This window comes from Salvelinus alpinus, chromosome 9, assembly GCF_045679555.1.
Source record: "Salvelinus alpinus chromosome 9, SLU_Salpinus.1, whole genome shotgun sequence".
Classification (NCBI taxonomy): domain Eukaryota; kingdom Metazoa; phylum Chordata; class Actinopteri; order Salmoniformes; family Salmonidae; genus Salvelinus; species Salvelinus alpinus.
Genome location: NC_092094.1, coordinates 37267419 through 37295146, shown reverse-complemented (window position 1 = coordinate 37295146; position 27728 = coordinate 37267419). Strand labels below are relative to the sequence as shown.

General features: G+C 42.3%; 1 protein-coding gene across 2 annotated transcripts; it reads right to left on the bottom strand.

Annotated features, from left to right (window-relative positions):
• Window positions 1-1870: 1870 nt before the first annotated feature.
• On the bottom strand, window positions 1871-23322 carry LOC139584751 (polyunsaturated fatty acid lipoxygenase ALOX15B). 2 transcript variants are annotated; one of them, XM_071416935.1, is made up of 15 exons: window positions 23252-23322; window positions 22404-22563; window positions 21926-22166; window positions 21589-21670; window positions 15837-15926; window positions 15586-15701; window positions 15286-15458; window positions 14899-15042; window positions 12735-12938; window positions 11731-11817; window positions 11432-11601; window positions 11048-11169; window positions 9438-9538; window positions 9079-9249; window positions 1871-2722 (listed from the first exon to the last, which is right to left on the bottom strand). In XM_071416935.1, the coding sequence occupies exons 2-15, from the start codon at window positions 22557-22559 to the stop codon at window positions 2543-2545; spliced, it is 2037 nt and encodes a 678-aa protein (XP_071273036.1). In that variant the 5' UTR covers window positions 22560-22563; window positions 23252-23322; the 3' UTR covers window positions 1871-2542. The 2 variants fall into 2 exon arrangements, with proteins under 2 accessions (XP_071273036.1, XP_071273035.1); XM_071416934.1 differs by lacking the exon at window positions 23252-23322 and adding an exon at window positions 22970-23092.
• Between the last annotated feature and the right edge of the window lie 4406 nt (window positions 23323-27728).

The window sequence follows — 27728 nt, the reverse complement described above, 5'->3', positions numbered from 1 at the left end:
GTTGACGTTGAGACTGGTGTTTTGCGGGTACTATTTAATGAAGCTGCCAGTTGAGGACTTGTGAGGCGTCTGTTTCTCAAACTAGACACTATACATATACACACACATATATATATACACATATATGTGTGTATGTGTATATATATATGTGTATATATATATACAGTGGGGAGAACAAGTATTTGATACACTGCCGATTTTGCAGGTTTTCCTACTTACAAAGCATGTAGAGGTCTGTCATTTTTATCATAGGTACACTTCAACTGTGAGAGACGGAATCTAAAACAAAAATCCAGAAAATCACATTGTATGATTTTTAAGTAATTAATTTGCATTTTATTGCATGACATAAGTATTTGATCACCTACCAACCAGTAAGAATTCCGGCTCTCACAGACCTGTTAGTTTTTCTTTAAGAAGCCCTCCTGTTCTCCACTCATTACCTGTATTAACTGCACCTGTTTGAACTCGTTACCTGTATAAAAGACACCTGTCCACACACTCAATCAAACAGACTCCAACCTCTCCACAATGGCCAAGACCAGAGAGCTGTGTAAGGACATCAGGGATAAATTGTAGACCTGTACAAGGCTGGGATGGGCTACAGGACAATAGGCAAGCAGCTTGGTGAGAAGGCAACAACTGTTGGCACAATTATTAGAAAATGGAAGAAGTTCAAGATGACGGTCAATCACCCTCGGTCTGGGGCTCCATGCAAGATCTCACCTCGTGGGGCATCAATGATCATGAGGAATGTGAGGGATCAGCCCAGAACTACACGGCAGGACCTGGTCAATGACCTGAAGAGAGCTGGGACCACAGTCTCAAAGAAAACCATTAGTAACACACTACGCCGTCATGGATTAAAATCCTGCAGCGCACGCAAGGTCCCCCTGCTCAAGCCAGCGCATGTCCAGGCCCGTCTGAAGTTTGCCAATGACCATCTGGATGATCCAGAGGAGGAATGGGAGAAGGTCATGTGGTCTGATGAGACAAAAATAGAGCTTTTTGCTCTAAACTCCACTCGCCGTGTTTGGAGGAATAGAAGGATGAGTACAACCCCAAGAACACCATCCCAACCGTGAAGCATGGAGGTGGAAACATCATTCTTTGGGGATGCTTTTCTGCAAAGGGGACAGGACGACTGCACCGTATTGAGGGGAGGATGGACGGGGCCATGTATCGCGAGATCTTGACCAACAACCTCCTTCCCTCAGTAAGAGCATTGAAGATGGGTCGTGGCTGGGTCTTCCAGCATGACAACGACCTGAAACACACAGCCAGGGCAACTAAGGAGTGGCTCCGTAAGAAGCATCTCAAGGTCCTGGAGTGGCCTAGCCAGTCTCCAGACCTGAACCCAATAGAAAATCTTTGGAGGGAGCCGAAAGTCCGTATTGCCCAGCGACAGCCCCGAAACCTGAAGGATCTGGAGAAGGTCTGTATGGAGGAGTGGGCCAAAATCCCTGCTGCAGTGTGTGCAAACCTGGTGAAGAACTACAGGAAACGTATGATCTCTGTAATTACAAACTAAGGTTTCTGTACCAAATATTAAGTTCTGCTTTTCTGATGTATCAAATACTTATGTCATGCAATAAAATGCCAATTAATTACTTAAAAATCATACAATGTGATTTTCTGGATTTTTGTTTTAGATTCCTTCTCTCACAGTTGAAGTGTACCTATGATAAAAATTACAGACCTCTACATGCTTTGTAAGTAGGAAAACCTGCAAAATCGTCAGTGTATCAAATACTTGTTCTCCCCACTGTACATATATGTGTGTGTGTGTGTGTGTGTGTGTTTTGTACTGTGTACTGTGTACAAAACATTAGGAACACCTGCTCTTTCCATGACAGACTGACCAGGTTAATCCAGGTGAAAGCTATGATCTTTTATTGATGTCACTTGTTAAATTCACTTCAATCAGTGTATATGCAGGGGAGGAGACATGTTAAAGAAATCATTTTAAACATAACAGGTGGAAGCTAAGTCCTAGTCAACCTCTCGCTCAGCAAAGATGGAGGAGAAAAGGACAGGATAATAGGAGAGGAGGCTACAATATACTATTGAGATGCAGCCGGTATTATTTTCTGCTGTTGTTGTTGATTCCTGGTTTACATTAGGAGAGGAGAGTGAACTACCTGATCGCTGTGTTTAGCTGCTTTTCATCAAAACCATTAAACCCGTGCAGCACTAACACCGTCAAAGCGTGATTCATAGAAACTGAAGAAACATTGTGGTTAATAGAGTTAAATCATTATAGAGCAGGTTTTAACACTTTTTTTTAACCTTAAGCTGTCATTTATGTTTGTGCATGTGGCTGGAAGTGTGTGTGTGTGCGCGCGCCTTGGGGTCCGTGTGTGCATGTGTGGATTGGTTGGTTCTTCTATCCTTGTGGGGACCTAAAATCACGAGGACAAAGGCTATTTTAAATGGAGGGTTAGGGAAAATAGGACTTTGAATGGAAATTAATTTTAGGTCCCTACGAGGATAGAACATAACGTGTGTGCATGCGTGTCTGTGTGGGTGTATTCACAGCAGCTCAGATGGCCACACTGTTCTCGATGCGGTCGGGGGACATGTAGTCGTAGGGCAGCTCCAGCTTCTTGTTCCTGTCTGTGATCTCATCAGAAATGGCCCTGAGCTCGGCCTGCACCTTCTCCACCAGCCTGTGAGGAGCGCCACTGCTGAACACAGGCTCACGATACTGACACAGAGGCACCTAGGAGAGGAAAGAAGAGATGGATGTAAAAGACAAGATTTTAGCAGATAAGAGACACAAGATTATGCAATAACAACAAATAATCTGCTCTCAAATGAGTTGTCAGTACTTCAAATGCAAAAGTCCACAGACCCACTCCAAAATACTTTGAGCCATCTACGACTCAGTGGGTTTTGTCCAATGTGTCCGGGCCTACGCATTGCCACAGTCATACCCTGTATCTAGTTTTGTCCCATGGAATTAATATTGTGGATCTAAAATGTTTTTCTTCATTATCCTGCACTATCGGACCACCATTTTATTACTTTTGCAATCGCAACAAATAATCTGCTCAGACCCCAACCAAGGATTATCAAAAGCCATGCTATAAATTCTTGGACAACCCAACGATTCCTAGATGCCCTTCCAGACTTCCTCCACCTACCCAAGGACGTTGGAGTACAAAAATCTGTTAACCACCTAACTGAGGATCCAAATTTAACCTTGCGTAATACCCTAGATGCAGTCGCACTTATAAAACAAAAAACATTTGTTAAAGAAATGAGCTCCTTGGCAAATACTAGAGCCCGCAAGCAAGCTTCCAGAATATTGGAACTGAAATGGTGCTCCACCAAACTGGAAGTCTTCCAACTAGCTTGGAAAGACAACTCCGTGCAGTATCTAAGAGCCCTCGATCAGCCTACTTCTCCAACCGAATTGAGGAGAATAGAAATACAAATTGTGTTTTTGATTCTGTCGCAAAGCTAACTAAAAAGGAGCATCCCCCAAGGGAGTATGGCCTTCATTTAAGCAATGTTGAATTCATGAACTTTGACGAAAAGATCATGATCATTAGAAAGCAAATTACGGACTCCTTGAATCTGCGTAATTGAGTTGGCCTGAGTCTTCACAGAACTGCCAGAACCTAGGATCAATGGAGACACTCAAGTTCTTTGACACATTCAAAAAAGTAGTCATGGCCTCTAAACCTTCCAGCTGCCTACTGGACCCTAATTCCAACTAAACTACTGAAAGAGCTACTTCCTGTGCTTGGCCCTCCTATGTTGAACATATTAAAAAGCTCCGTATCCTCCGGATGTGTACCAAATTCATTAAAAGTGGCAGTAATAAAGCCTCTCCTGAAAAAACCAAACCTTGACCTGGAAAATGTAAACTCTTTTCCTATACAGTGGCAAGAAAAAGTATGTGAACCCTTTGGAAATATCTGGATTTCTGCATAAATTGGTCATAAAATTTGATCTGATCTTCATCTAGGTCACAACAATAGACAAACACAGTCTGCTTAAACTAATAACACACAATTATACGTTTTCATGTATTTATTGAACACACAGTGTAAACATTCACAGTGCAGGGTAGGAAAAGTATGTGAACCTTTAGATGTAATAACTGGTTGACCCTCCTTTTGGCAGCAATAACCTCAACCAAACATTTTCTGTAGTTGCTGATCAGACCTGCACAATGGTCAGTAAGAGTTTTGGACCATTCCTCTTTTCAAAACTGTTTCAGTTCAGCAATATTCTTGGGATGTCTGGTGTGAACTGCTCTCTTGAGGTCATACCACAGCATCTCAATCGGGTTGAGGTCAGGACTCTGACTGGGCCACTACAGAAGGCGCATTTTCTTCTGTTGAAGCCATTCTGTTGTTGATTTACTTCTGTGTTTTGGGTCGTTGTCCTGTTGCATCACCCAACTTCTGTTGAGCTTCAATTGGCGGACAGATAGCCTAACATTCCCCTGCAAAATGTCTTGATAAACTTGGGAATACATTTTTCTGTTGATAATAGCAACCTGAGGTAGCAAAGCAACCCCAAACCACGATGCTCACTCCACCATACTTTACATTTTGGATGGGATTTTTTTCCTCCACACATAGTGTTGTGTGTTCCTTCCAAAACAACCCAACTGTAGTTTCATCTGTCCACAGAATATTTTGCCCGTAGCGCTGTGGAACATCGAGGTGCACTTTTGCAAATTTCAGACATGTAGCAATGTTTTTTTGGACAGCAGTGGTTTCTTCCGTGGTGTCCTCCCATGAACACCATTCTTGTTTGTGTTTTACGTATCGTAGACTCGTCAACAGAGATGTTAGCGTGTTCCAAAGATTTCTGTAAGTCTTTAGCTGACACTCTAGGATTCTTCTTAACCTCATTGAGCATTCTGTGCTGTGCTCTTGCAGTTATCTTTGCAGGACGGCCACTCCTAGGGAGTGTAGCAACAGTGCTGAACTTTCTCCATTTATAGACAAGACGACAAATGTATTACCGTGGACTGATGAACATCAAGGCTTTTAGAGATACTTTTGTAACCCTTTCCAGCTTTATGCAAGTCAACAATTCTTAATCTTAGGTCTTCTGAGATCTCTTTTGTTCGGGGCATGGGTCACATCAGGCAATGCTTCTTGTGAATAGCAAACTCAAATTTTGTGAGTGTTTTTTATAGGGCAAGGCAGCTATAACCAACATCTCCAATCTCGTCTCATTGATTGGACTCCAGGTTAGCTGACTCCTGACTCCAATTAGCTTTTGGAGAAGGCATTAGACTAGGGGTTCACATACTTTTCCCAACCTACACTGTGAATGTTTAAATTCTGTATTCAAGAAAAAATACAATAATTTGTGTGTTATTAGTTTAAGCACACTATGTTTGTCTATTGTTGTGACTTAGATGAAGATCAGATAAAAATTTGATGACCAATTTATGCAGAAATCCAGGTAATTCCAAAGGGTTCACATACTTTTTCTTGCCACTGTATCCCATTCCCCTCAAAATGTTTTCAAAAAGCTGTTGTGCAGCACCATATGCCTTCCTGAATACAAATAATGTATACGAAACACTCCAGTCTGGTTTTAGACCCCATCATAGTACTGAGACTGCACTCGTGAAGGTGGTAAATGACCTTTTAATGGCGTCAGACCAAGGCTCTGCATCTGTCCTCGTGCTCCGAGACCTTATTCCCGCTTTTGACACCAACGATCACCACATTCTTTTGGAGAGATTGGAAACCCTAATTAGACTACACGGACAAGTTCTTGCCTGGTTTAGATCTTATCTGTCGGAAAGATATCAGTTCGTCTCTGGGATGGTTTGTCCTCTGACAAATCAATTGTACGTTTTGGTGTTCCCCAAGGTTCCGTTTTAGGACAACTATTGTTTTCATTATATATTCTACCTCTTGGTGATGTCATTCGGAAATACAATGTCAACTTTCACTGCTATGCGGCTGACACACAAATGTATATTTCGATGAAACATGGTGAAGCCCCAAAATTGCCTACCCTGGAAGCCTGTGTTTCAGACATAAGGAAGTGGATGGCGGGAAATGTTTTAGATTTAAACTCGTACAAAACGGAGATGCTAGTTCTAGGTCCCAAGAAACAAAGAGATCTGCTGTTTTGATCTGTGAAGGACCTCAATGTTACTATGGACCCTGATCTCTCTTGACGAACATATCAAGACTTTCAACGGCAGCTTTTTTCCATCTTCGTAACATTGCAAAAATCTGAAACTTTTTGTCCAAAACGGATGCAGAAAAGCTCATCCATGCTTTTGTCACTTCTAGATTAGACTACTGCAATGCTCTACTCTCCGGCTACCCAGATAAAGCACTAAATAAACTTCAGTTAGTGCTAATTACAGCTGCTAGAATCTTGACTGGAACCAAAAATGTAATCATATTACTCTAGTGCTAGCCCCTGCCGTACATACCTACACGTTCGCTATGGTCACAAGACTCAGACCTCCTTATTATCCCTAGAATTTCTAAGCAAACAGCTAGAGGCAGGGCTTTCTCCTATAGAGCTCAATTTTTATGGAATGGTCTGCCTATCCATGTGAGAGACGCAGACTCTGTCTCAACCTTTTAAGTCTTTACTGAAGACTTATCTCTTCAGTAAAGACTTAAAAGGTTGAGACAGAGTCTGCGTCTCTCACATGGATAGGCAGACCATTCCATAAAAATTGAGCTCTATAGGAGAAAGCCCTGCCTCTAGCTGTTTGCTTAGAAATTCTAGGGACAATAAGGAGGTCTGAGTCTTGTGACCATAGCGAACGTGTAGGTACTGAAGACTTATCTCTTCAGTAGGTCCTAGGATTGTCTTGCCTACCCTCAGGCACGTGCGGTGGAGAAGATCTTCGTGGGCTATACTCAGCCTTGTGTCAGGGTAGTAAGTTCGTGGTCTGTTTATCTCTAGGTGTGTGTGGGGGCAGGGGTTATATCCCACCCAAAGTGCACCCTCTACCCTCTGGGATTATTATTTGACCCTGCTGGCAATCTATGAACATTTGAACATCTTGAATAACGATCTGGCCTTAATGGCCACCCCTCAGAGCCTGGTTCTTCTCTAGGTTTCTTTCTAGGTTCCTGCCTTTCTAGGGAGTTTTACTTAGCCACCGTGCTTCTACATCTGCATTACTAGCAGCTTGGGGTTTTGGGCTGGGTTTCTGTATAAGCACATTGAGACATCTGCTGATGTAAAAAGGGCGTTATAAATAAATGAAATTGATGAAGATGTGTGTGTATTGTACATACAGCGCCTTCGGAAACTATTCAGACCCTTTGAGTTTTTCCACATTTTATTATGTTATAGCCTTATTCTAAAATGTACTAAATAATTATTTTTCTTCATCAATCTACACACAATAGCCCATAATGACAAAGCAAAAACAGATTTCAATAAATTTTTGCTAATTTATTAAATATAAAAAACAGAAATACCTTATTTAAGTATAAGCATTCAGTATAAGTATTCAGACCCTTTGCTATTAGACTCGAAATTGAGCTCAGGACAATCCTGTTTCCATTGATCATCCTTGAAATGTTTCTACAACTTGATTGGAGTCCACTGCTGGTAAATTCAATTGATTGGACATGATTTGGAAAGGCACACACCTGTCTATTTAAGGTCCCACAGTTGACGATGCATGTCAGAGTAAAAACCAAGCCATGAGGTCAAAGGAATTGTCTGTAGAGCTCCGAGACAGGTTTGTGTCGAGGCACAGATATGTACCAAAAGATTTTTGCAGCATTGAAGGTCACCAAGAAGGTCCCCAAGAACACAGTGGCCTCCATTATTCTTAAATGAAAGAAGTTTGGAACCACCAAGAATCTTCCTAGAGCTGGCTGCCCGGCCAAACTGAGCAATATGGGGAGAAAGGCCTTGGTCAGGGAGGTGACCAAGAACCCGATGATCACTCTGAGAGAGCTACAGTTCCTCTGTGGAGATGGGAGAACATTCCAGAAGGACAACCATTTCTGCAGCACTCCACCAATCAGGCCTTTATGGTAGAGTGGCCAGACGGAAGCCATTCCTCAGTAAAAGGCACATGACAGCCCGTTTGGAGTTTGCCAAAGGCACCTAAAAACTTTCAGACCATGGGAAACAAGATTCCCTGGTCTGATGAAACCAAGATTGAACTCTTTGGCCAGCATTCCAAGCGTCACGTCTGGAGGAAACCTGGCACCATCCCTACGGTGAAGCATGGTGGTGGTAGCATCTTTCTGTGGGGATGATTTTCAGGGGCAGGGACTGGGAGACTAGTCAGGATCGAGGGAAAGATGAACGAAGTAAAGTACAGAGCGATCCTTGATGAAAACCTGCTTCAGAGCGTTCAGGACCTCAGACTTCCAACAGGACAACGACCCTAAGCACAGAGCCAAGACAACGTAGGAGTGGCTTCAGGACAAGTCTCTGAATGTCCTTGAATGGCCCAGCCAGAGCCCGGACTTGGACCCGATCGAACATCTCCGGAGAGACCTGAAAATAGCTGTGCAGCGACGATCCCCATCCAACCTGACAGAACTTCAGAGGATCTGCAGAGAAAAATGGGAAAAACTCCCCAAATGCAGGTGTGCCAAGCTTGTAGCGTCATACCCAAGAAGACTTGAGGCTTTAATCGCTGCCAAAGGTGCTTCAACAAAGTACTGAGTAATGGGTCTGAATACTTATGTAAATGTGATATTTCCGTTTTTTTAATACATTTGCAAAAATTTCTAAAAAACTGTTTTTGCTTTGTCATTATGGGGTATTGTGTGTAGATTGGTGAGGGAAAAATACAATTGAATCAATTTTAGAATAAGGCTGTAACGTAACAAAATGTGGAAAAGGTCAAGGGGTCTAAATAATTTCCGAATGCACTGTAGTCTGCAGCGGGCTGGGACAGTAGGGGCAGAGTAATGAGGAGGCTGCAGGTGGAGTTGGTGTACGGGAGGATGGAGAGACATCTTGTGATAAGAGACATAAGATGATATTGGAGTGGACTGGGTGAAATTCAGAGTGATAGAGGGTATTTGGATCGTACATAGTCAGTATTGGGCTGGGACATCAGTCATCAGAAACTGTGTGTGTGTGTCTTACGTAGTCGGCAGCGGGCTGGGACAGTAGGAACAGAGTGATGAGGAGGTTGCAGGTGGAGTTGACGTCCGGGAGGATGGAGAGAATCTCGTCTTCCGTCAACATGCCTTTGGTCTGGGGAGGGGGGTGCATCATGGAGGCTGGGCAGTTGGGCATCCACAGGTCAAAATCCACCTGGAGGGAACAAGAACGGGAATCGGTAACACCTAGTTTGTGTCACAAATGATACCATATTTCCTTTAGAGCACACTACTTTTGACCAGAGCCCATACAGTATGTGTCTTATGTGAAGATTTGGACCTACGTACTGTATTGATTGATGGGTACAGTTTATTGGTTAATCATGTTGAGGGGTTAATTACCTGAGAGAAGTTGACAGCAGCGTGCAGCGCAGAGCAGCAGTATATAACCATGGTAACAAACTGAGAGAGTTCTGGTTTGGTTTGGAATGACTGTGGGCAACCTGAGGGAACCAGGAGGGGGAACAATGTAGTCAGTTAGTTATATAGTCAGTTCATTTCAGTTGACAATCAAAAAATGCACAGCCATAGACTTTGAGAAACCACTTCTCATGTACGCAGTCGGCGTTTCAATTAATCCCAAAGGTGTTTGATGGGGTTGAGGTCAGGGCTCTGTGCAGGCCAATCAAGTTCTTCCACATCGATCTTGACAAACCATTTCTGTATGGACCTCGTTTTGTGCACAGGGGAATTGTCATGCTGAAACAGGAAAAGGCCTTCCCCAAACTGTTGCCACAAAGTTGGTAGCACAGCATCGTCTTGAATGTCATTGTGTGCTGTAGCGTTAAGTGTAACGGCTGTCGTAGTCGTTCTCCTCCTCAGACGAGGAGGAGCATGGATCGGACCAAGATGCAGAGTAGTTAGGGTTCATTATTAAATGAAAAATCAACAAAACACAACACCAACAAACGTGACAAACCCGAAACAGTCCTGTGTGGCCCAAACACAGTCACAGGAACAAGCACCCACAAAACACAAGTGAAACCCAGGCTGCCTAAGTATGATTCTCAATCAGGGACAACGATTGACAGCTGTCTCTGATTGAGAATCATACCAGGCCGAACACCAAATCCCAACATAGAAAATCAACCATAGACCAACCCACCCAACTCACGCCCTGACCAACTAAAATAAATACAAGACAAAGGAAAACAGGTCAGGAACGTGACATTAAGATTTCCCTTCACTGGAACTAAAGGGCCTAGCCCGAACCATGAAAAACAGCCGCAGACCATTTTTCCTCCTCCACCAAACGTTACAGTTGGCACTATGGTAGCGTTCTCCTGCCATCCGCCAAACCCAGACTCGTCCGTCAAATTGCCAGATGGTGAAGCGTGATTCATCATTCCACAGAACGCATTTCCACTGCTCCAGAGTCCAATGGCGGTGAGCGTTTACACCACTCCAGCCGACGCTTGGCATTTCACATTGTGATCTTAGGCTTGTGTGTGGCTGCCAAACCCATATCATGAAGTTCCTGACGAACAGTTCTTGTGCTGATGTTGCTTACAGAGGCAGTTTGGAACTCGGTAGTGAGTGTTGCAACCAATGACAGACTTTTACGCGCTATACGCTTCAGCACTCGGCTGTCCCGTTCTGTGAGCTTATGTGGCCTACCACTTTGTGGTTTGTATATGGAGATTGCATGGTTGTGTGCTCAATTTTATACACCTGTCAGCAAGGGGTGTAGCTGAAATAGCCGAATACCCTAATTTGAAGGGGTGTCCACGTACTTGTGTGAGCGTGTGTGTGTGTGTGTGTGTGTGTGTGTGTGTGTGTGTGTGTGTGTGTGTGTGTGTGTGTGTGTGTGTGTGTGTGTGTGTGTGTGTGTGTGTGTGTGTGTGTGTGTGTGTGTGTGTATATATAGTGTAAATTATTGAACAGTACCTTTTACTTTTTTATTGAACAGTAAGTTTCACATAGGGTGTTATTGGTAGAACACACACACCGACCTGAGTGAGGGAGCTGTAGGAAGCCATGTGTGTAGATCTCAGTGATCCAGCTCTGCAGCTCAGAGTCCTGCTCCACATCCTGGTCTCCAAGGTAATACATATCCACCCAGCCACTCACAAATCTGCCACATCGTCACACAAAACACAACAGTAATGATGGTGCTTGTAAAAAGGAAGTGTGTTGTATGTGTGTGTACCTGTACAGTGTGTGCCAGATTATGAGAATTGATGTAAATTAATTGTGTGCATGACTGTATTTCTGTGTGTGTGTGTGTGCGTGTGAGTGCATGTGTGTGTACCTGTGCAGTGCGTTCAACACTCGCAGTGCATCGTGTGCGTAGTAGCTGCGTGTGTGTGTGTGCATGCCTGCGTGAATATGTGTACCTGTGCAGTGCGTTCCACACTCGCAGTGCGTCATGTGCATAGTAGCAGTGTTTGAGTGTGTGTATCCCTCTGTCTGCCAGGTCATCAGGGACACACAGGGAGCGGTAACGCAGACGCTCTGTGGCTCGAGACAACAGTACAGGCAACGCCTCCAGACCACAGCCTACGTTCTGACACACAACAGGAACATGCAATTTTGTGGTTATAAACTAGCAAACATTTATAGGCATATGTACAAAGAAAATGTGTGTACTAAAACATTGCAACTCACACAAACATTTCAAGACACACGATCATACCTTGTCAAACACTCCGTTGGCAGCCAGTAGAGAGGCCCTGGCTTGGATGTTGATCTGTAGTGTGGTTTTTATGTGAGGCATCAACAACTGCAACAATAATAATAATAATAACAACAGTCAGATTCTGGCTCATGGCAGCTCTATAAATTTCAATTCCAACTGCAAGGTACTAGAGAAACAGATGTGAGCTCACAAGACTTCTGGATGGTTCAGGAGGTTAACTAAACTTTCACCTACGCAGCCTGGTCTATACGTAACAAGTAAACGTAAATCCGGGACACTCAAATTAGTATGATATGTTACGTTTGGTATGTTTATGTAGGATTGAAGGTTATTTAAGGCAAAACGAAAGGAGGTTGTTTGTTCGGGGTGGATGGGTGGGCGTATAACACAAATGTCTAGCAACCCAGAAGTTGCATGTTCAAGTCTCATCATGGACAATTTTAGCAACTTTGCAAATGCTTACTACTTTTTAGCTGTTTGATAACTACTTAGCATGTCAGCTAACCCTTCCCCTAACCTTAACCCAGGTAATGTTAGCCACCTAGCCAATGTTAGCGTTAGACACCCTGCTACCTAGCTAACTTTAGCCACAACAAATTGGAATTCATAACCAGTAGAGGCTGGTGGGAGGAGCTATAGGAGGACGGACTCATTGTAATGGCTGAAATGGAACGGAGTCAAACGTGGTTTCCATATGTTTGGCGTGTTTTTCGTTCCATTAATTCCATTCCAGCCATTACAATGAGCCTGTCCTCCTATAACTCCAACCACCAGCCTCCACTGTTCGTAACATATCATAACTATTGCAAATTTGTAACATATTGTAGGAATTGCAATTCGTAACATATCATACTAAATGGAGGGAGACATATTTACGTTTACTATGTTACATCTAAACATCCAGGTTGCAGCATGTTTCACCGATCTACTGAGTGGTGGTGTACTTATTAGAACTTTACCTGTTGTATTTACTATTTACCTGTTTATTACATACTATTTACCTGGTGTAGAGGGTGTACTTCTGGCAGCTGCCTGAGGGTGGCAGTGCAACACACCTCTCCCAGCAGGTGGGTTCTGAGGAAGTGAGAGGAAAGCTGGTGGCACTGGAAGTCTGAGCAGCGCACCCAGGTCTTAGCCAACAGCCAATCAGGGCCAGGGTCAGAGGGCAGGAACACTGGGTTCTGAGGACCAGGGGCCTGCTGCAGCTGTGGGTATAATTAGTGGTACAATAGTTTCAGAATTGTACATTTTTGTAGTAGCAGTAACAGTAGTAGTAGTAGTACTAGTAGAATCAAACTAGTAATAGCATCCCCCTCTGGATTAATAAAGTGATCTACTTTATTACTGCCTGTCAGTATGTACATTACCAGTCAAAAGTTTAGATACACCTACTCATTCCAGAGTTCTTCTTTATTTTTACTATTTTCTACGTTGTATAATAATAGTGAAGACATCAAAAAACTATGAAATAACACATGGAATCATGTAGTAACCAAAAAAGTGTTAAACAAATCAAAATATATTTTACATTTTAGATTCTTCAAAGTAGCCACCCTTGATGACAGCTTTGCACACTCTTGGCATTCTCTCAACCAGCTTCATGAAGCAGTCACCTGGAATATATTTCAGTTGACAGGTGTGCCTTGTTAGAAGTTAATTTGTGGAATTTCTTTCCTTAATGCGTTTGAGCCAATCAGTTGTGTTGTGACAAGGTAGGGGTGGTATATATATGATATCCCTATTTGGTAAAAGACCAAGTCCATATTATGGCAAGAACAGCTCAAATAAGCAAAGAGAAACGACAGTCCATCATTACATTAAGACATGAAAGTCAGTCAATCCGGAAAATTTCAAGAACTTTGAAAGTTTCTTCAAGTGCTGTGATGAAACTGGCTCTCATGAGAACCGCCACAGGAAAGGAACACCCAGAGTTACCTCTGCTTTTTACATTTTTTAAGCTTTATTTAACTAGGCAAGTCAATTAAGAACAAATTCTTATTTACAATGACCCCGGCCAAACCCTAACCCGGACGACGCTGGGCCAATTGTGCGACGCCCTATGGGACTCCTAATCATGGCCGGTTGTGATAACAGCCTGGAATCGAACCAGGGTCTGTAATTGATTCTAATACTACTGCTGCCTCGCACTGAGATCCAGTGCCTTAGACCGCTGCGCCACTCGGGAGTCCAAGACAGCTGCTGCAGAGGATAAGTTCATTACCAGCCTCAGAAGTTGCAGCCCAAATAAATGCTTCACAGAGTTCAAGTAACGGACACATCTCTGTTCAGAGGAGACTGCGTGAATCAGGCCTTCATGGTAGAATTGCTGCAAAGAGACCACTACTAAAGGACACCAATAAGAAAAAAAATTGCTTGGGCCAAGAAACACCAGCAATAGACAGACCGCTGGAGTCCAAATTTTTGGTTCAAACCGCCGTGGCTTTGTGAGACTCAGAGTAGATGAACGGATGATCTCTGCATGTTCCCACTGTGAAACGTGGGGGTGCTTTGCTGGTGACACTGTCAGTGATTTATTTAGAATTCAAGGCACACTTAACCAGCATGGCTACCTCAGCATTCTGCAGCGATACGCCATCCCATCTGGTTTGCGCTTTGTGAGACTTTCATTTGTTTTTCAACAGGACAATGACCCAACACACCTCCATGCTGTGTAAGGGCTATTTGACCAAGAAGGAGAGTGATGGAGTGCTGCATCAGAGGACCTGGTGTCCACAATCACCCTACCTCAACCCAATTGAGATGGTTTGGGATGAGTTGGACCGCAGAGTGAAGGAAAAGCATCCAACAAGTGCTCAGCATATGTGGGAACTCCTTCAAGACTGTTGGAAAAGCATTCCAGGTGAAGCTGGTTGAGAGAATGCTAAGAGTGTGCAAAGGTGTCATCAAGGCAAAGGGTAGCTACTTTGAAGAATCTAAAATACAAAAAATATTTTGATTTGTTTACCACTTTTTTGATTACTACATGATTCCATATGTGTTATTTCATAGTTTTGATGTCTTCACTATTATTCTACAATGTAGAAAATAGTAAAAATAAATAAAAACTCTGGAATTAGTAGGTCTGTCCAACCTTTGACTGGTACTGTATGTATGTATGTATTTATGCCAGCCAGCCAGCCAAAGACATGATTGGACCGGACTCACTTGGATGGCGATGGGTTTGAGCTCCCCCTGCTGGTTGAGGTGCAGAAGGACTAGCGGGGCGGCGAGAAACTGCTGCTTCCCATTGATTACGTTGGCCGGGACACCTTCCAACATCTCGTAGTCCAGCAGGAAAATAGACCCTCTCTGCCGTGAACGCACAAAGGTGAAGTTTGAAGGTTCACACAGTGCAAACCCAACACACACCTGTGTGGTCCAGTGGTTGCTGCCGCTGACCCCGATACACGTATGCCAGAGTCAGCATGTGGTCAAATACAGCCCACTGCTCTTTGACTGTCGCGTTCCATCTTTCCAGAGCTTTGCAATCTCTTCAATAAAAGCTCAAAATAAAAAAAACACTCACCAGCAGACATAGACACACACACACACCTCTAGCTCCTGTTCCAGTGAGGATCCGTCAGGAAGGAAGGGGCAGAGAATGTCAGAGTTGATTGACAGGTTGGGAGGGAGGAGGCGTGTCTGTCGCACCATGAGAGGGTTACAGCCGTTCAAACACTGGTAGCCAAAGAACCAGTCCTCAGCCCAATGGGCCTGCACATACTCTTCAAGAGAGGGGGAGGGAGAGAAAAGAGAAGGAAATCAAGGGTTGGGGGGTTAAAGAGAGAGAAAGGACAGACAGTGAGAATTGGCGTGCGTGTGTGTGCGTGTGCGTGTGTGTGTATGACATACTAGCGACAGTATTCTGGCTCCCATTGTGGCTGAACATGGTCTCCAGCTCAGTAAAGCTACTCCAGGATTCAGCTCTCTCAGCAAAACCCCTTAGATACTGCAGATTGATGCCTGGGCTGAGAGGACAAATACAATGTGAAGGGGAAGACCAAATGTTGAGGTGAGGACAAACAGAATGTGGATGGCAGACAGAATGTGGAGGGCAAATAGAATGTGGAGGGCAGACAAAACGTTGAGAGCAAAGGGCTGACCTCTGGCGTGTGTAGCTGAGGTTTGGTCCCAGTTCCTTCAGACTGGTCATGTCCACACAGTGAGGGACCCCCTCAGCAAACGTCCTCCACCTACAGGGCAGACCACCACATGACATCAAACTATTGGTACTAAAGGCAAACTCACTTGACTCGTGTAAGAGCGGCTTTGTGTGAATGAGCCTTAATGTTCTACCTTCACACCTCCATAATGCTAACACCGATTTTAGAACGTTATTAACACTAAACCCAGTGAACACCGACTGACGCAAGACCTCCATGGGTTTTGAAAAGTGGGGCGGCAGGTAGCCTAGTGGTTAGAGTGTTGGGCCAGTAGCTGAAAGGTTGCTGGATCGAATCCCTGAGCTGACAAGGTAAAAATCTGTTGTCCTGCCCCTGAACAAGGCAGTTAACCTACTGTTCCGCGATAGGCCTTCATTGTAAATAAGAATTTGTTCTAAACTGACTTGCCTAGTTAAATAAAGTTTTAAAAAATGTGGTTGAACTTTGGTCAGTCTGCCCTGGCATTGATTTCAACATCCACAGTGATTTTGGTCAGGTCCAAACCGGCCTTGATTTGGCCCTAACTTGGTTCAGATGTGGTCTGGTCCAGACCAGCCTTGATTTGGCCCCCCCAAAAATCAGATGTGGTCCGGTCCAGACCAGCCTTGATTTGGCTCAAAGAAAAATCTGATTTGGTCCGGTCTGGACCAGCCTTGATTTGGACGAAGATTTGTTCCGATTTGGTTCCGACCTGCCTTGATTTGGCCCAAGCATAGACTTATCCCACTGAGCACACCACACGTAATTTCAACATGGAAATGTGGGTAATATTTGATTGAGACGTTGATCAATGACATTTCAACCTTTATTCACCCACTCAAAAAGGACTGCCAGAAGTTTGTTATCACTATGCTTTCAACCATCTAAAGCACAACCAAATTCCAATGAAAAACTATGTCTGATCTTTAGTTTAGTTGTTATCTGAATGTGTTATCATTGCGCTTTCAACGATTTAAAAGGACAACATACAATGTCAGATATTTTGTATTTATACAACAACTTAATGTGTTATGACTTGCAGTTGAAATTACATTTAAAGTGCATGGTACAAGTGATCAATGCTGTTCGAGATTCTGTGTAGATTATTATAGCAATTGTGAATATTTCCACAGACCTGCGACCTTTGCACGCTATGGTGAACATGCACACTTTCTACGATTACATAAGAAGACATTTATAGTTAAAGTAACCTCAATGTACAGTGCATTCAGAATGTATTCAGACCTTCTAACTTTTTACATTACACACAATACCCCATAATGACCAAGCGAAAACAGGTTTAGATTTTTAGCAAATGTATAAAAAATAAAAAACAGAAATACCTTATTTACATAAGTATTCAGACCCTTTGCTGTGACACTTGAAATTGAGCTCAGGTGCATCCTGTTTCCATTGATCATACTTGAGATGTTTCTACAATTTGATTGGAGTTCACCTTAGGTAAATTGATTGGACATCATTTGGAAAGGCACACACCTGTTTACATAAGGTCCCACAGTTGACAGTGCAAAAACCAAGCCATGAGGTCGAAGGAATTGTCCGTAGAGCGCGAGACAGGATTGTGTCAGGGAGGTGACCAAGAACCAGATGGTCAATCTGACAGAGCTCCAGAGGTCCTCTGTGGAGATGGGAGAACCTTCCAGAAGGACAACCATCTCTGCAGCACTCCACCAATCATGCCTTTATGGTAGAGTGGCAAGACGGGAAGCCACTCCTCAGTAAAAGGCATATGACAGCCCGCTTGTAGTTTGCCAAAAGGCACTCTCAGACCATGAGAAACAAGATTCTCTGGTCTGATGAAACCAAGATTGAACTCTTTGGCCTGCCAAGCTTGTAGCGTCATACGCAAGAAGACTCGAGGCTGTAATCTCTGTCAAAGGTGTTTCAACAAAGTACTGAGTAAAGGGTCTGAATACTTTTCATGTTTAACAAATTTGGCAAAAATTCCCAAAATGTGTTTTTGCTTTGTTATTATGGGTTATTGTGTGTAGATTGATGAGTGAAAAAAACAATTTAATCAATTTTAGAATAAGGCTGTAAAATAAGAATATGTTGAAAAAGTCAAGCGGTCTGAATACTTTCCGAATGCACTGTAAATACTGTATGTCTGGGTTTGATTAGATCAGCATGAACATTAAAATCTGATGCAATCTGAGCCTGATGAGCCATATATTAAATACATTTTATGAGCCCTACATTAACGACATTTAAAGAGCCCAAGCCCAAAAAAGCCCAAATGAATGTGCCGTTATCCAATACATTTACTGTATGATATAGGCTACTGTACATTACACAAGACAGAAAAACATACAAGCCCATAGATGTAGCTAGCTATATGTTCTCTTAGGTAAATACGTGAAACCAGCTCCAGTAGGCAAATATTTTTTAGTGTGAACTGTATTATTGTGCTGTATTGTATTATACTGTATTATATGGACTGGAAATATGCACAGTGGCAACCTGCCATTCACGGCAGAGCCCCACCTGTTTTGAGCCCCACATGTTTGTTGCCTGTTTTGCATGCTATTTTGGCATTAATACGTGTCACTAAGTTTGCAAACAATTTTGTTTTCTTGAGTAAGGCAGCTCCAAAATGCAGGTGTTTCAGCCTAGCTCAGTGCGTTCTGTGGTGGGGCAGCCAGTGGAAAATATGTGTGTGTAGGGGTTGGTAATGTTCTCTAGTTGCGTCGTGATTGGCTCAGTGTTCTGTCACTCATGAGTCACGACGTCATCGCAAAATCTATGGGGAGAGCTCGAAAATTCAAGCCGCTTGGGTGCTGCCGTAGATTTACATTAGAAGTGCACATCCAAGAATGCTCAAGGTCATTGGCCACAGATAAAATGATGGCATATCACATTATATCTACCATAGCTTTGATTGGACTGTTCATGTCAACATCATACTTTTAAAATCTTAGCTAGCAAGCTAGCAGTCATCGTCATGAATCAAGTCGACAATCTACTGGCAAATCCTTTTCAATCATGTCATATGAAGAGAAATTATAGATAAAAGCTATTTGTGCTCATCGACCATTTGACAGAAACATTACACAACAAGTTGGAAATCGCAATTCAACAATGAGTGGTTTGGAAGGAATCCGTGGCTAATTGCAAGCATTGCAAAGCAATCACTAGCCTGCTATTCAATTGAGTGGGTGTGTGGTCCAAGTCTGGGTTTAAGGGTCTCTTTTCCAAGATTAAAAGGATAAACATTCAAAATTGCCCATGCTGTCAATCCAGCATGACTTTTGCCGTGCTCAAAACAACTGGAAGCTCGGAACTGGGAAATCTCAGGCTTCAGTGAGTTCAAGACAACTTTAAACTCTGAAAAAAACTAGCCCCGACTGGGAAAATACGTTTTGAACGGTCATCCAACTAGGAATTGCAAGTCGGGAACTCGGGCCTCTTTCTAGAGCTCCGACCTGAAGATCACTGACGTCATGATTCAACCTTGTTTTTTTCAGAGGTCCCAGTTGTCCTGAAATCATCCTAAATGCAGAGAATGCCAGACTTTGATGACAAAGTTTGATGACAAAATTTGCCTACAAGAAGGACTGCCGCACCACCTTCCTGTTAAAGTGAGCACAGCACAACAAGGTGAGTCCAAACATTTATTGTATGCTGCTGCATAAATTATGTAATATGCCAGAGAGATATGCATATTGTCTGTAGCTAAGAAAGTAATACTAAGTGTATGTTGTGTAGTTAGCTGTTAGTAGCCTATGTGCCTCACCCTAATAATTTGGTCCCTTTCCCCCTCATAACTTAGCCTACTGTTCTGACTTGGTGGTGCACATGAAGCCTATATTCTGTTTTAGAGAAATGTCAACATTGAATATTGTAAGAGCTTTCATTGTCTGCTTATATGCCCCCTTTATTTATCCTACAGTTTTGACTTGATGTACTGGGAGAATACTGTAAGAACGGTCCATGTTCTGAATTCTGTCGCTGTACATTTCAAAAGTGCTGAACAAATAATCCGCTGAAAGCCAGGTGTAGCGGTGGTAAGGATTCACTCCATGGTGCTGAAAAGAAAGCTCTGCTGTTGGGACAGCTCTATGTAGGACCTAACAGTTGTGGGCACCGTTTGTCACCGCTATAGTGCAATTAATGCATTGTTTAGTGTAGTGTTGTGTTGTGTAGTGGCTTTGCTGGCATGCATCTAAAAAAAATGTGGGGACTTTGCACCACCAAGATTTACATGCTAAAATTGCCACTGATTACGGACATGGTTCAAACCATGAACCATGAACCATGAAAACGCAGAAGAGAACATGTGATTCTGGTGAAGCGCATGTGTCTAGCAAATATGATTAGAACTTTGAAATATAATAGGGACTATTGTATAATTAGTAAGCTGACAGTGCATTCGGAAAGTATTCAGACCCCTTGACTATTTCCACATTTAGCTATGTTACAGCCTTGTTCTAAAATTGATTAAATCGTTTTTTCCCTCATCAATCTACACACAATACCTCATAATGACAAAGCAAAAACTGTTTTTTAGAAATTTTTGCAAATGTATATAAAAAAACGGAAATATCACATTTACATAAGTATTCAGAGCCTTTACTCAGTATTTTGTTGAAGCACCTTTGGCAGCGATTACAGCCTTGAGTCTTCTTGGGTATGACGCTAAAAGCTTGGCACACCTGTATTTGGGAAGTTTCTCTAATTCTTCTCTGCAGATCCTATCAAGCTCTATCAGGTTGGATGGGGAATGTCGCTGCACAGCTATTTTCAGGTCTCTCCAGAGAAAAAGTTACCATAATGAGATGATAGGTCTACATGCATTGTGAACTGCGCTCCATACTGATGGGCTGTCTGTCCCCACCCTGAGTCCCGATTCATCATGCAGAAGCCATAGAGAAGCCAGATTTGGACATCGCATATCATTTAACTGTTCCATTTCACGCCATGCTGTTAATATAAATAATTTATTATAATTTACCATTTTAACCAAGAATGTAAAAAAAAATGAATGCGCAAATATTGTACGATCCAGGTGTGCCAAGCTCTTAGAGACTTACCCTGAAAGACTCAGAGCTGTAGTCGCTGCACATGATTCTAACATGTGTTGACTCAGGGGTGTGAATACTTATGTAAATGAGACATTTCTGTATTTCATTTTCAATAAATTGCCAACATTTCTAAAAACATGTTTTCACTTTGTCCTTATCTATTGTGTGTAGATGGATAAGAACAAATATCTATTTAATCAATTTTGAATTCAGGCTGTAACACAACAAAATGTTGAATAAGTCAAGGGGTATGAATACTTTCTGAAGGCGCTGTAAGTGACAGATGGGAGCGATCTCCCTTTTGCTGTTTTAATTGGAAATATAACTTTTGAATGTGTCAATGTTTTCTTTATTGACATGTAGGTGTAAGATAAATTATGTACGGTTTAAATTTGTCCATAGAAACAACTACCCAAAGAATAATTTTCAATGTGGTGACTTCAACGTCTGTAAAATATGTATTTTCAACACCCGTAAAATAAGTTTTATCAACGTCCATATGATACGTATTTCCAACGTCTTTTCAAATCCTTTTGCTCGCTGGGAAGTGCCTGATGGTAGAGTTAGGAGATGTGTTGACAGCGAGCGAAGGAGATGTGTGGGAGAGAAAAGATGATACGAGGAGTGTTGTGTATAGTAAGAGGACTTTTGTTGTGGTTTAGTTGCGATACCTGATGTGCTGCTGTTTAGTGTGCAGATCTTTGAGTCTGTGGTCCTTCAGTGTTTGCACAGTCTCTGAGTTCAACAGACACACTGAGAGAGAGAGAGAGAGAGAGAGAGAGAGAGAGAGAGAGAGAGAGAGAGAGAGAAAATATATGATTCAAATATGAAGGCTACACCACTTCCTCTTTCCATGGTAACGTTACAGTATGTAGTTCTCACAAATTGCCTAGTTCATCAGTGTGACGGAAAGAGCTCTTACTCACACTTCCTGTAATATGTGGTATGACCATGTGATTTTTATTTTATTTTTTATGTTAAAAATGTTAATTTATAAAACACTCTCACTGTCTCCATTCCGTAGCTCCACGTCACCATCTACAGACCGGAGCCACCTGCTACAAGGGAAGTGCTCTGCCCCTTGGTGCTGTAGCCCCGCCCCTTCCTCCTGTCTGTCACACAGCCTCCGGACCTCCACCCTCCTGCAGTGCCAGTCCAGGTCCGGGAAACCCGTCCGAGCCTCCAACCGTAGCCGGACCAGAACTACTCGACCCAGTGCCACCTCTGACCACACTCTGACCACACAGGCCTGGAACAGGGATAATGGGATTTTTTTTTTAGGTAAAGCGCTTTGAAATTGGGTGAAAAGCTATCTAAAATGAAATAATGTTTTATTAGACAACACAAACTGCAGGTTAATATACAGAGAGAGGGGGGACAGAGAGAGGGGGGGGGGAGAAAGAGGAGGAAGAGCAAGGGAGAGTAAGAGAGAGATGGGGGAGCGAGAGAAAGATAGAGGGGAGCAAGGGAGACAGAGAGAACTCACTGATCCAGGTAGGAGGCGGTGCTGGTTGGCCCCAGCGTTCACTGAGATGGGCGGGGTTTCGCCACCCTCTGAGCCAATCAGAGTGAGCCGTAGGATGCTGTATGTTCCAGAGGTGGGGGCTGGTAAGGTATGGACGATCACCTGAAATTCCTCCATGGCACTGGCCATGACAGACGTACACGGACGGACACACACACAAAACCACGTATTTGCATGCACTGAGGAGAGCGGCATTCTTCTGTGTTCGATATTTGAATTGGAAATCATCAGGCCATTACTGCATCTTGTTCATGACTTGTCAACCATGCTGACTTGACATATCACTATCGTACAATACACAATGTGCAGTACAAAAAAATGGCTAAATGCACATTCATTTCAATGATAGGCTTTGATCACGTTGATACCATAATAACAGTCCGTGTTATGAATAGGCCTATTTTACAGTTTTACAATTCATCATGTGTGGTTATGGTAAATAAATATGCAAAGGTGCACTATGCAGAAATTGCCCAATTTCAGTTTGTGACAAAATAACAAATGTATAGTGTAGAAAGTCATTGTACCATCTAAATAGCTGTGACATCTTTTCAATGACCCCAAATATTGTATTTTCAACTTTTGAAGCTGAAAGTAAAAGATGCAAAAATGAAACTTAAGAACGGGAACCGATTTAAGGCTTCTTAGACTTGCTTTCAATGAGAATGACATTGACAAAAAGTTACATATTGCAGCTTTAATTTAACCTATGTATACTTATCATGACTCAATCAACAGTGCAAAGTTGCCTAATAACCCGGTGTTAAGTTCTATTCTCTAAGGGAAACTGAATAATAAGAGACACTTACCTACTGTTTTCCTATGAAGAACACAAACACAGCATACTGCAACTGCCAGTGAGTTCCTTTTCGAAAGACACTTGTTGGTCTCATAGACTAGACGTAACATAGTAAACGAAAATATGGGACATTCAAATTAGTATGATACTGAATGTTACGTTTGGTATTGGTATGGTTACATAAGACAGAAGGTTAGTTGAGGCAAAAAGAAAAGGAGGGTAGTTGGTCGGGGTGGATGGGTGGGCATATAACGCGAATGTCTAGCGACACAAAGGTTGCGTGTTCAAATCTCATCACGGACAACGTTTAGCTAATTAGCAACTTTTAAACTACTTACTACTTTTTACTTTGCAACTACTTAGCATGTTAGCTAACCCTTCCCCTAACCCTTTAACCTAACTCCTAATCTTAAACCTAACCCCTAGCCTAGCTAATGTTATCCAAATTGGAATTTGTAACACATCATACATTTAGCAAATTCGTAACATATTGTAAATTTTGCAAATTTGTAACATATTGTACATTTTGCAAATTTGTAAAATATTATACGTTTGAAACATTTTTAATAAATCATATTAATTGTAATTCGTAAAATATCATACGAATTGGATAATGGACCTCCACAAATTAATACATACGTAACATGCTAAATGGAGTGTCTCTGGGTTAAGTACAAAATAATACAAAATGCTATGAGACCAGGTTGCTTGCATTCATCCAACCCAATGCGTGGGTGGATCTTGTGCTTGCTTGCTTCCTGGTCTGTCACTATTAACCTAGGCTACTACTCATTATCAGTCATCAGATATAGGCCTGCTATCTGTTTACACAATCTTATACATGCATTTGCATACCTCCTTTGCTTAGGGCATGAATTAATGTTTCTTGGTAAGCAGACTGGTCTGGTAGCCTATTTGTTTATTATGAGCTCAGGGAAGGAAGGTAGGCCTAGCATTCAATGTAAGACTATTTGTCAATTAATAGCTGACCAATTTCTCATTTACTGTTGTCTTATAAAAGAAGCCATAACATGTCATAGGTCTTCATATTTCCGTTATCTGCCTACATATTTTTGTTGTGACTAATACATTCCCGTACTTGAATATGTACAGAGCATTCGGAAAGTATTCAGACCCCACGACTTTTTCCACATTTTGTTACGTTAAAGCCTTATTCTAAAATGGATTAAATCGTTTTTTCCCCTTCAATCTACACACAATTCCCCATAATGGACAAAGCAAAAATGTTTTTTTAGAAATGTTTGCAAATGTATAAAATAAAAGAAAACAGAAATATCACATTTACATAAGTATTCAGACCCTTTACTTTGGCAGCGATTACAGCCTTGAGTCTTCTTGGGTATGCCATTACAAGCTAGGCACACCTGTTTGGGGAGTTTCTCCCATTCTTCTCTGCAGATCCTCTCAAGCGCTGTCAGGTTGGATGGGGAGTGTCGCTGCACAGCTATTTTCAGGTCTCTCCAGAGAGGTTCGTTCGGGTTCAAGTCTGGGCCACTCAAGAACATTCAGAGACTTGTCCCGAAGCCAGTGGCAGAAAAATTATAAAATTGTCATTGAGTAAAAGTAAAGACAACTTAATAGAAAAGGACTCAAGTAAAAGTGAAAGTCACAAAGTAAAATACTACTTGCGTAAAAGTATTTGGTTTTAAATGTGCTTAAGTGTCAAAAGTAAAAGAATAAACCATTTCAAATTCCTTATATTAAGCAAACCAGACGGCACAATTTTATTGATGGATAGCCAGGGGCATACTCCAACATAATTTACAAACAAAGCATTTGTTTAATGAGTCCACCAGATCAGAGGCAGTAGGAATGACCAGGGATGTTCTGATAAGTGTTTGAATTGGATAATTTTCCTGTCAGAATGTAACGAGTACCTTTGGGTGTCAGGGAAAATGTATGGAGTAAAAAAATATATATCTTTAGGAACGTAGTGAAGTAAAAGTTGGCAAAAATATACATAGTAAAGTGCAGATACCCCCAAAAACTACATTAGTGGTGTTATGGAAATTCTTATATAGGACACTCAGTCAATATTAAATGAGTCACTCTATTGTCAGCAAGCTGGAGAAGTCACAGTCAAACTTAGATGCATAAGTACCAGTCTGAAGTGAGCTCCTTACATAGACCCTTATACTGCTATCTAAACATGCTTCATTGGATCGGTTCACACATGTTACTGGCTCCGTCTATCTTAAAGAACATATTCTGGGCGTTCTGCCAGCTGTTCCTCCGGAGGGAGCCCTCCCCCTCCTCTCTAGACAGGAACCTAGGATTGTTTATGACACCAAAGATAAGATGCAAAGTAAATTTCATCCTTTTATCACTCGTGCGATAACAATAATTACATTTTAAAGTAAACATTTAGATTTGAGCTTCTATCAAAAAGGAGGTTCTAGAAAATGATATCACTATAAAAAATCATAAAGCTAAAACCTACAATCTGTAAGGACCGACGCTGGAGTAAAGAAGCAGGTACGGGGAGTCAAACATTTAATCAGGAACAGACATGGAACAGCGTCAGCACATGGGTATACAAGGACATAAGACAATCAATGCTGAAGCGGGGAACAGACAGATATAGGGGAGGTAATGACAGAGGTGATTGAGTCCAGGTGAGTCAAATAGTCACTGATGCGCGTGACGGGGGAAGGCAGGTGTGCGTAATGCGTAAGGCGTGACACAATCAAAAAGTTGAAGAAAAAAAAAGAGTATATTAAAAAATAATACACACACACACACAGGGGATCTGTAGATTGAGGTGAATAACTCTCAATGTTATCCATTGTTTCCATACTTCTTTCCACCATCGGGTTGGATTGACCAATGTTTTTCACCTAGTCAAAATATAAAACCCTGTTTAACAATTTTGCAAAGACCTTCAAAAGGTTGGTGCTTGCTCATCAGCTCAGTGTTCCACATAATGTAAACCAGCTCGAGGGTTTAGGTGACCTCACCCTCAACTTAAAAGAAAACCTGTTGTCTTAAGTCTCTCTTTATGTAGTGTTGTCGCGATGTGTGTTTTGTCCTAGATTTTTATTTATTTTGGTTACGCACGCCTCTTTGAAGAGGGAACGCAACACCCTGCTGCAACTCAACTCCCCGTGAAGTGGAAAAGGTATGGGCTGTAGGTGCAAGTAAGGATGACACAAAAGCAGAATTTACCGTTTACTAGGATTTATTTCCTTACACGGTAATATGGGGAAAAGGGTCTGGACGGAACCAAAGCAAAGAAAGTAAATATCAAAGCTCCCCCTCTCCTATCTAACCTGCCTACCCACTTAACTTACCTAACTTAGCACCACCTGGTGCCCTAACCAAAATACAGGGGGTGGTCCGCCCAGGTCTTACCTAGTGTGCCTAGACATTGAATATACTACGGGTATATGTATGCCTGCGGGCCTCTTGCCTAAGCACTCCCAAAGTGCCTTCTCCTTCCCCCCTGGGAACAAATGAAACAGAATAATTATTAACAATTTCACAAACACTCAGAAACACAGGACATCTATGAGGCTCTGTCTGACTGAGCAACAAACTCACAGAATATACCAACTACTCCCAGCAACAACTAACACAGTAAATTACTCCAAAGCCATCAGCCTCCTCTCTCAGCAAATATCTCTTTCAATCAAACCCTCTGCATTCCTCAGCCTTCAATGATCTCTCCCTGCCTATCCTCTCTCTCTAATAATTTCTCTTTCTCTCCCTAATCTACCACCGAACACTGGCTTTTATAGCTTCAGGTGGCAATAGTAATTAGAGTCAGCTGCTTCTTGACGAGGGGGCGGGGTCAGCTCGCCAATCATCAATTAGCCATTGAGTCGACCAATCAGCTGGTTGGGGATAACTCAGGAAGCTATCTCCTGAAACACACACACTCAAATACAAAACACAACACAGAAACTGGGGAACGTAACACTTTTTAATCCCCGTCCCAGCAGGAGGCCTTTTGGTAGGCCGTCATTGTAAATAAGAATCTGTTCTTAACGGACTTACCTAGTTAAAAAGATGAAATAAAAAAACATTACTCATCGTCTGCATCTACAGGGGGAAATGGGAGCTCATCCAGAGTTGGCAGCTCATTAGTTTCACCATCCTCTGTAGGAGAAGAAAACATAATAACGTCTGAAATCTTAACAGCCAGAGAGGCACATATCGCCGAACAGCATGTTAATAACACAATTAAGGTGCCCATCATCAGAGATAATAATGGCAGGGGATTTTAACTTGGTACTGGACCCTTCCAGTGATAGATCTTCCTCTAATAGTATCAGCCTCACACAGGCAGCTAAAATGTTAAAAGCAGAAATGAAACACTTTGGACTTGTAGGCTTATGGAGATTTCACAACTAAAAGGTTAAAGAATACTCATTTTACTCCCCTGTCCATTTACTCCCCTTCTTATTCCTGCAGCCAAGGGAAGCTTAACTACTGGCTGTAAGTACTTACCAAGATGTATATCAGAT

Excerpts from the sequence above, each read along its gene's own strand:
- LOC139584751 (XM_071416934.1), bottom strand. The coding sequence starts at position 22,989 with ATGTCACAGCTATTTAGATG. Across the intron at positions 15,702-15,836 it reads CTCAGCTACACACGCCAGAG|CCCAGGCATCAATCTGCAGT; the intron begins GTCAGCCCTTTG and ends TTGTCCTCTCAG. Across the intron at positions 11,170-11,431 it reads GTGTGGAACGCACTGCACAG|ATTTGTGAGTGGCTGGGTGG; the intron begins GTACACATATTC and ends ACGATGTGGCAG.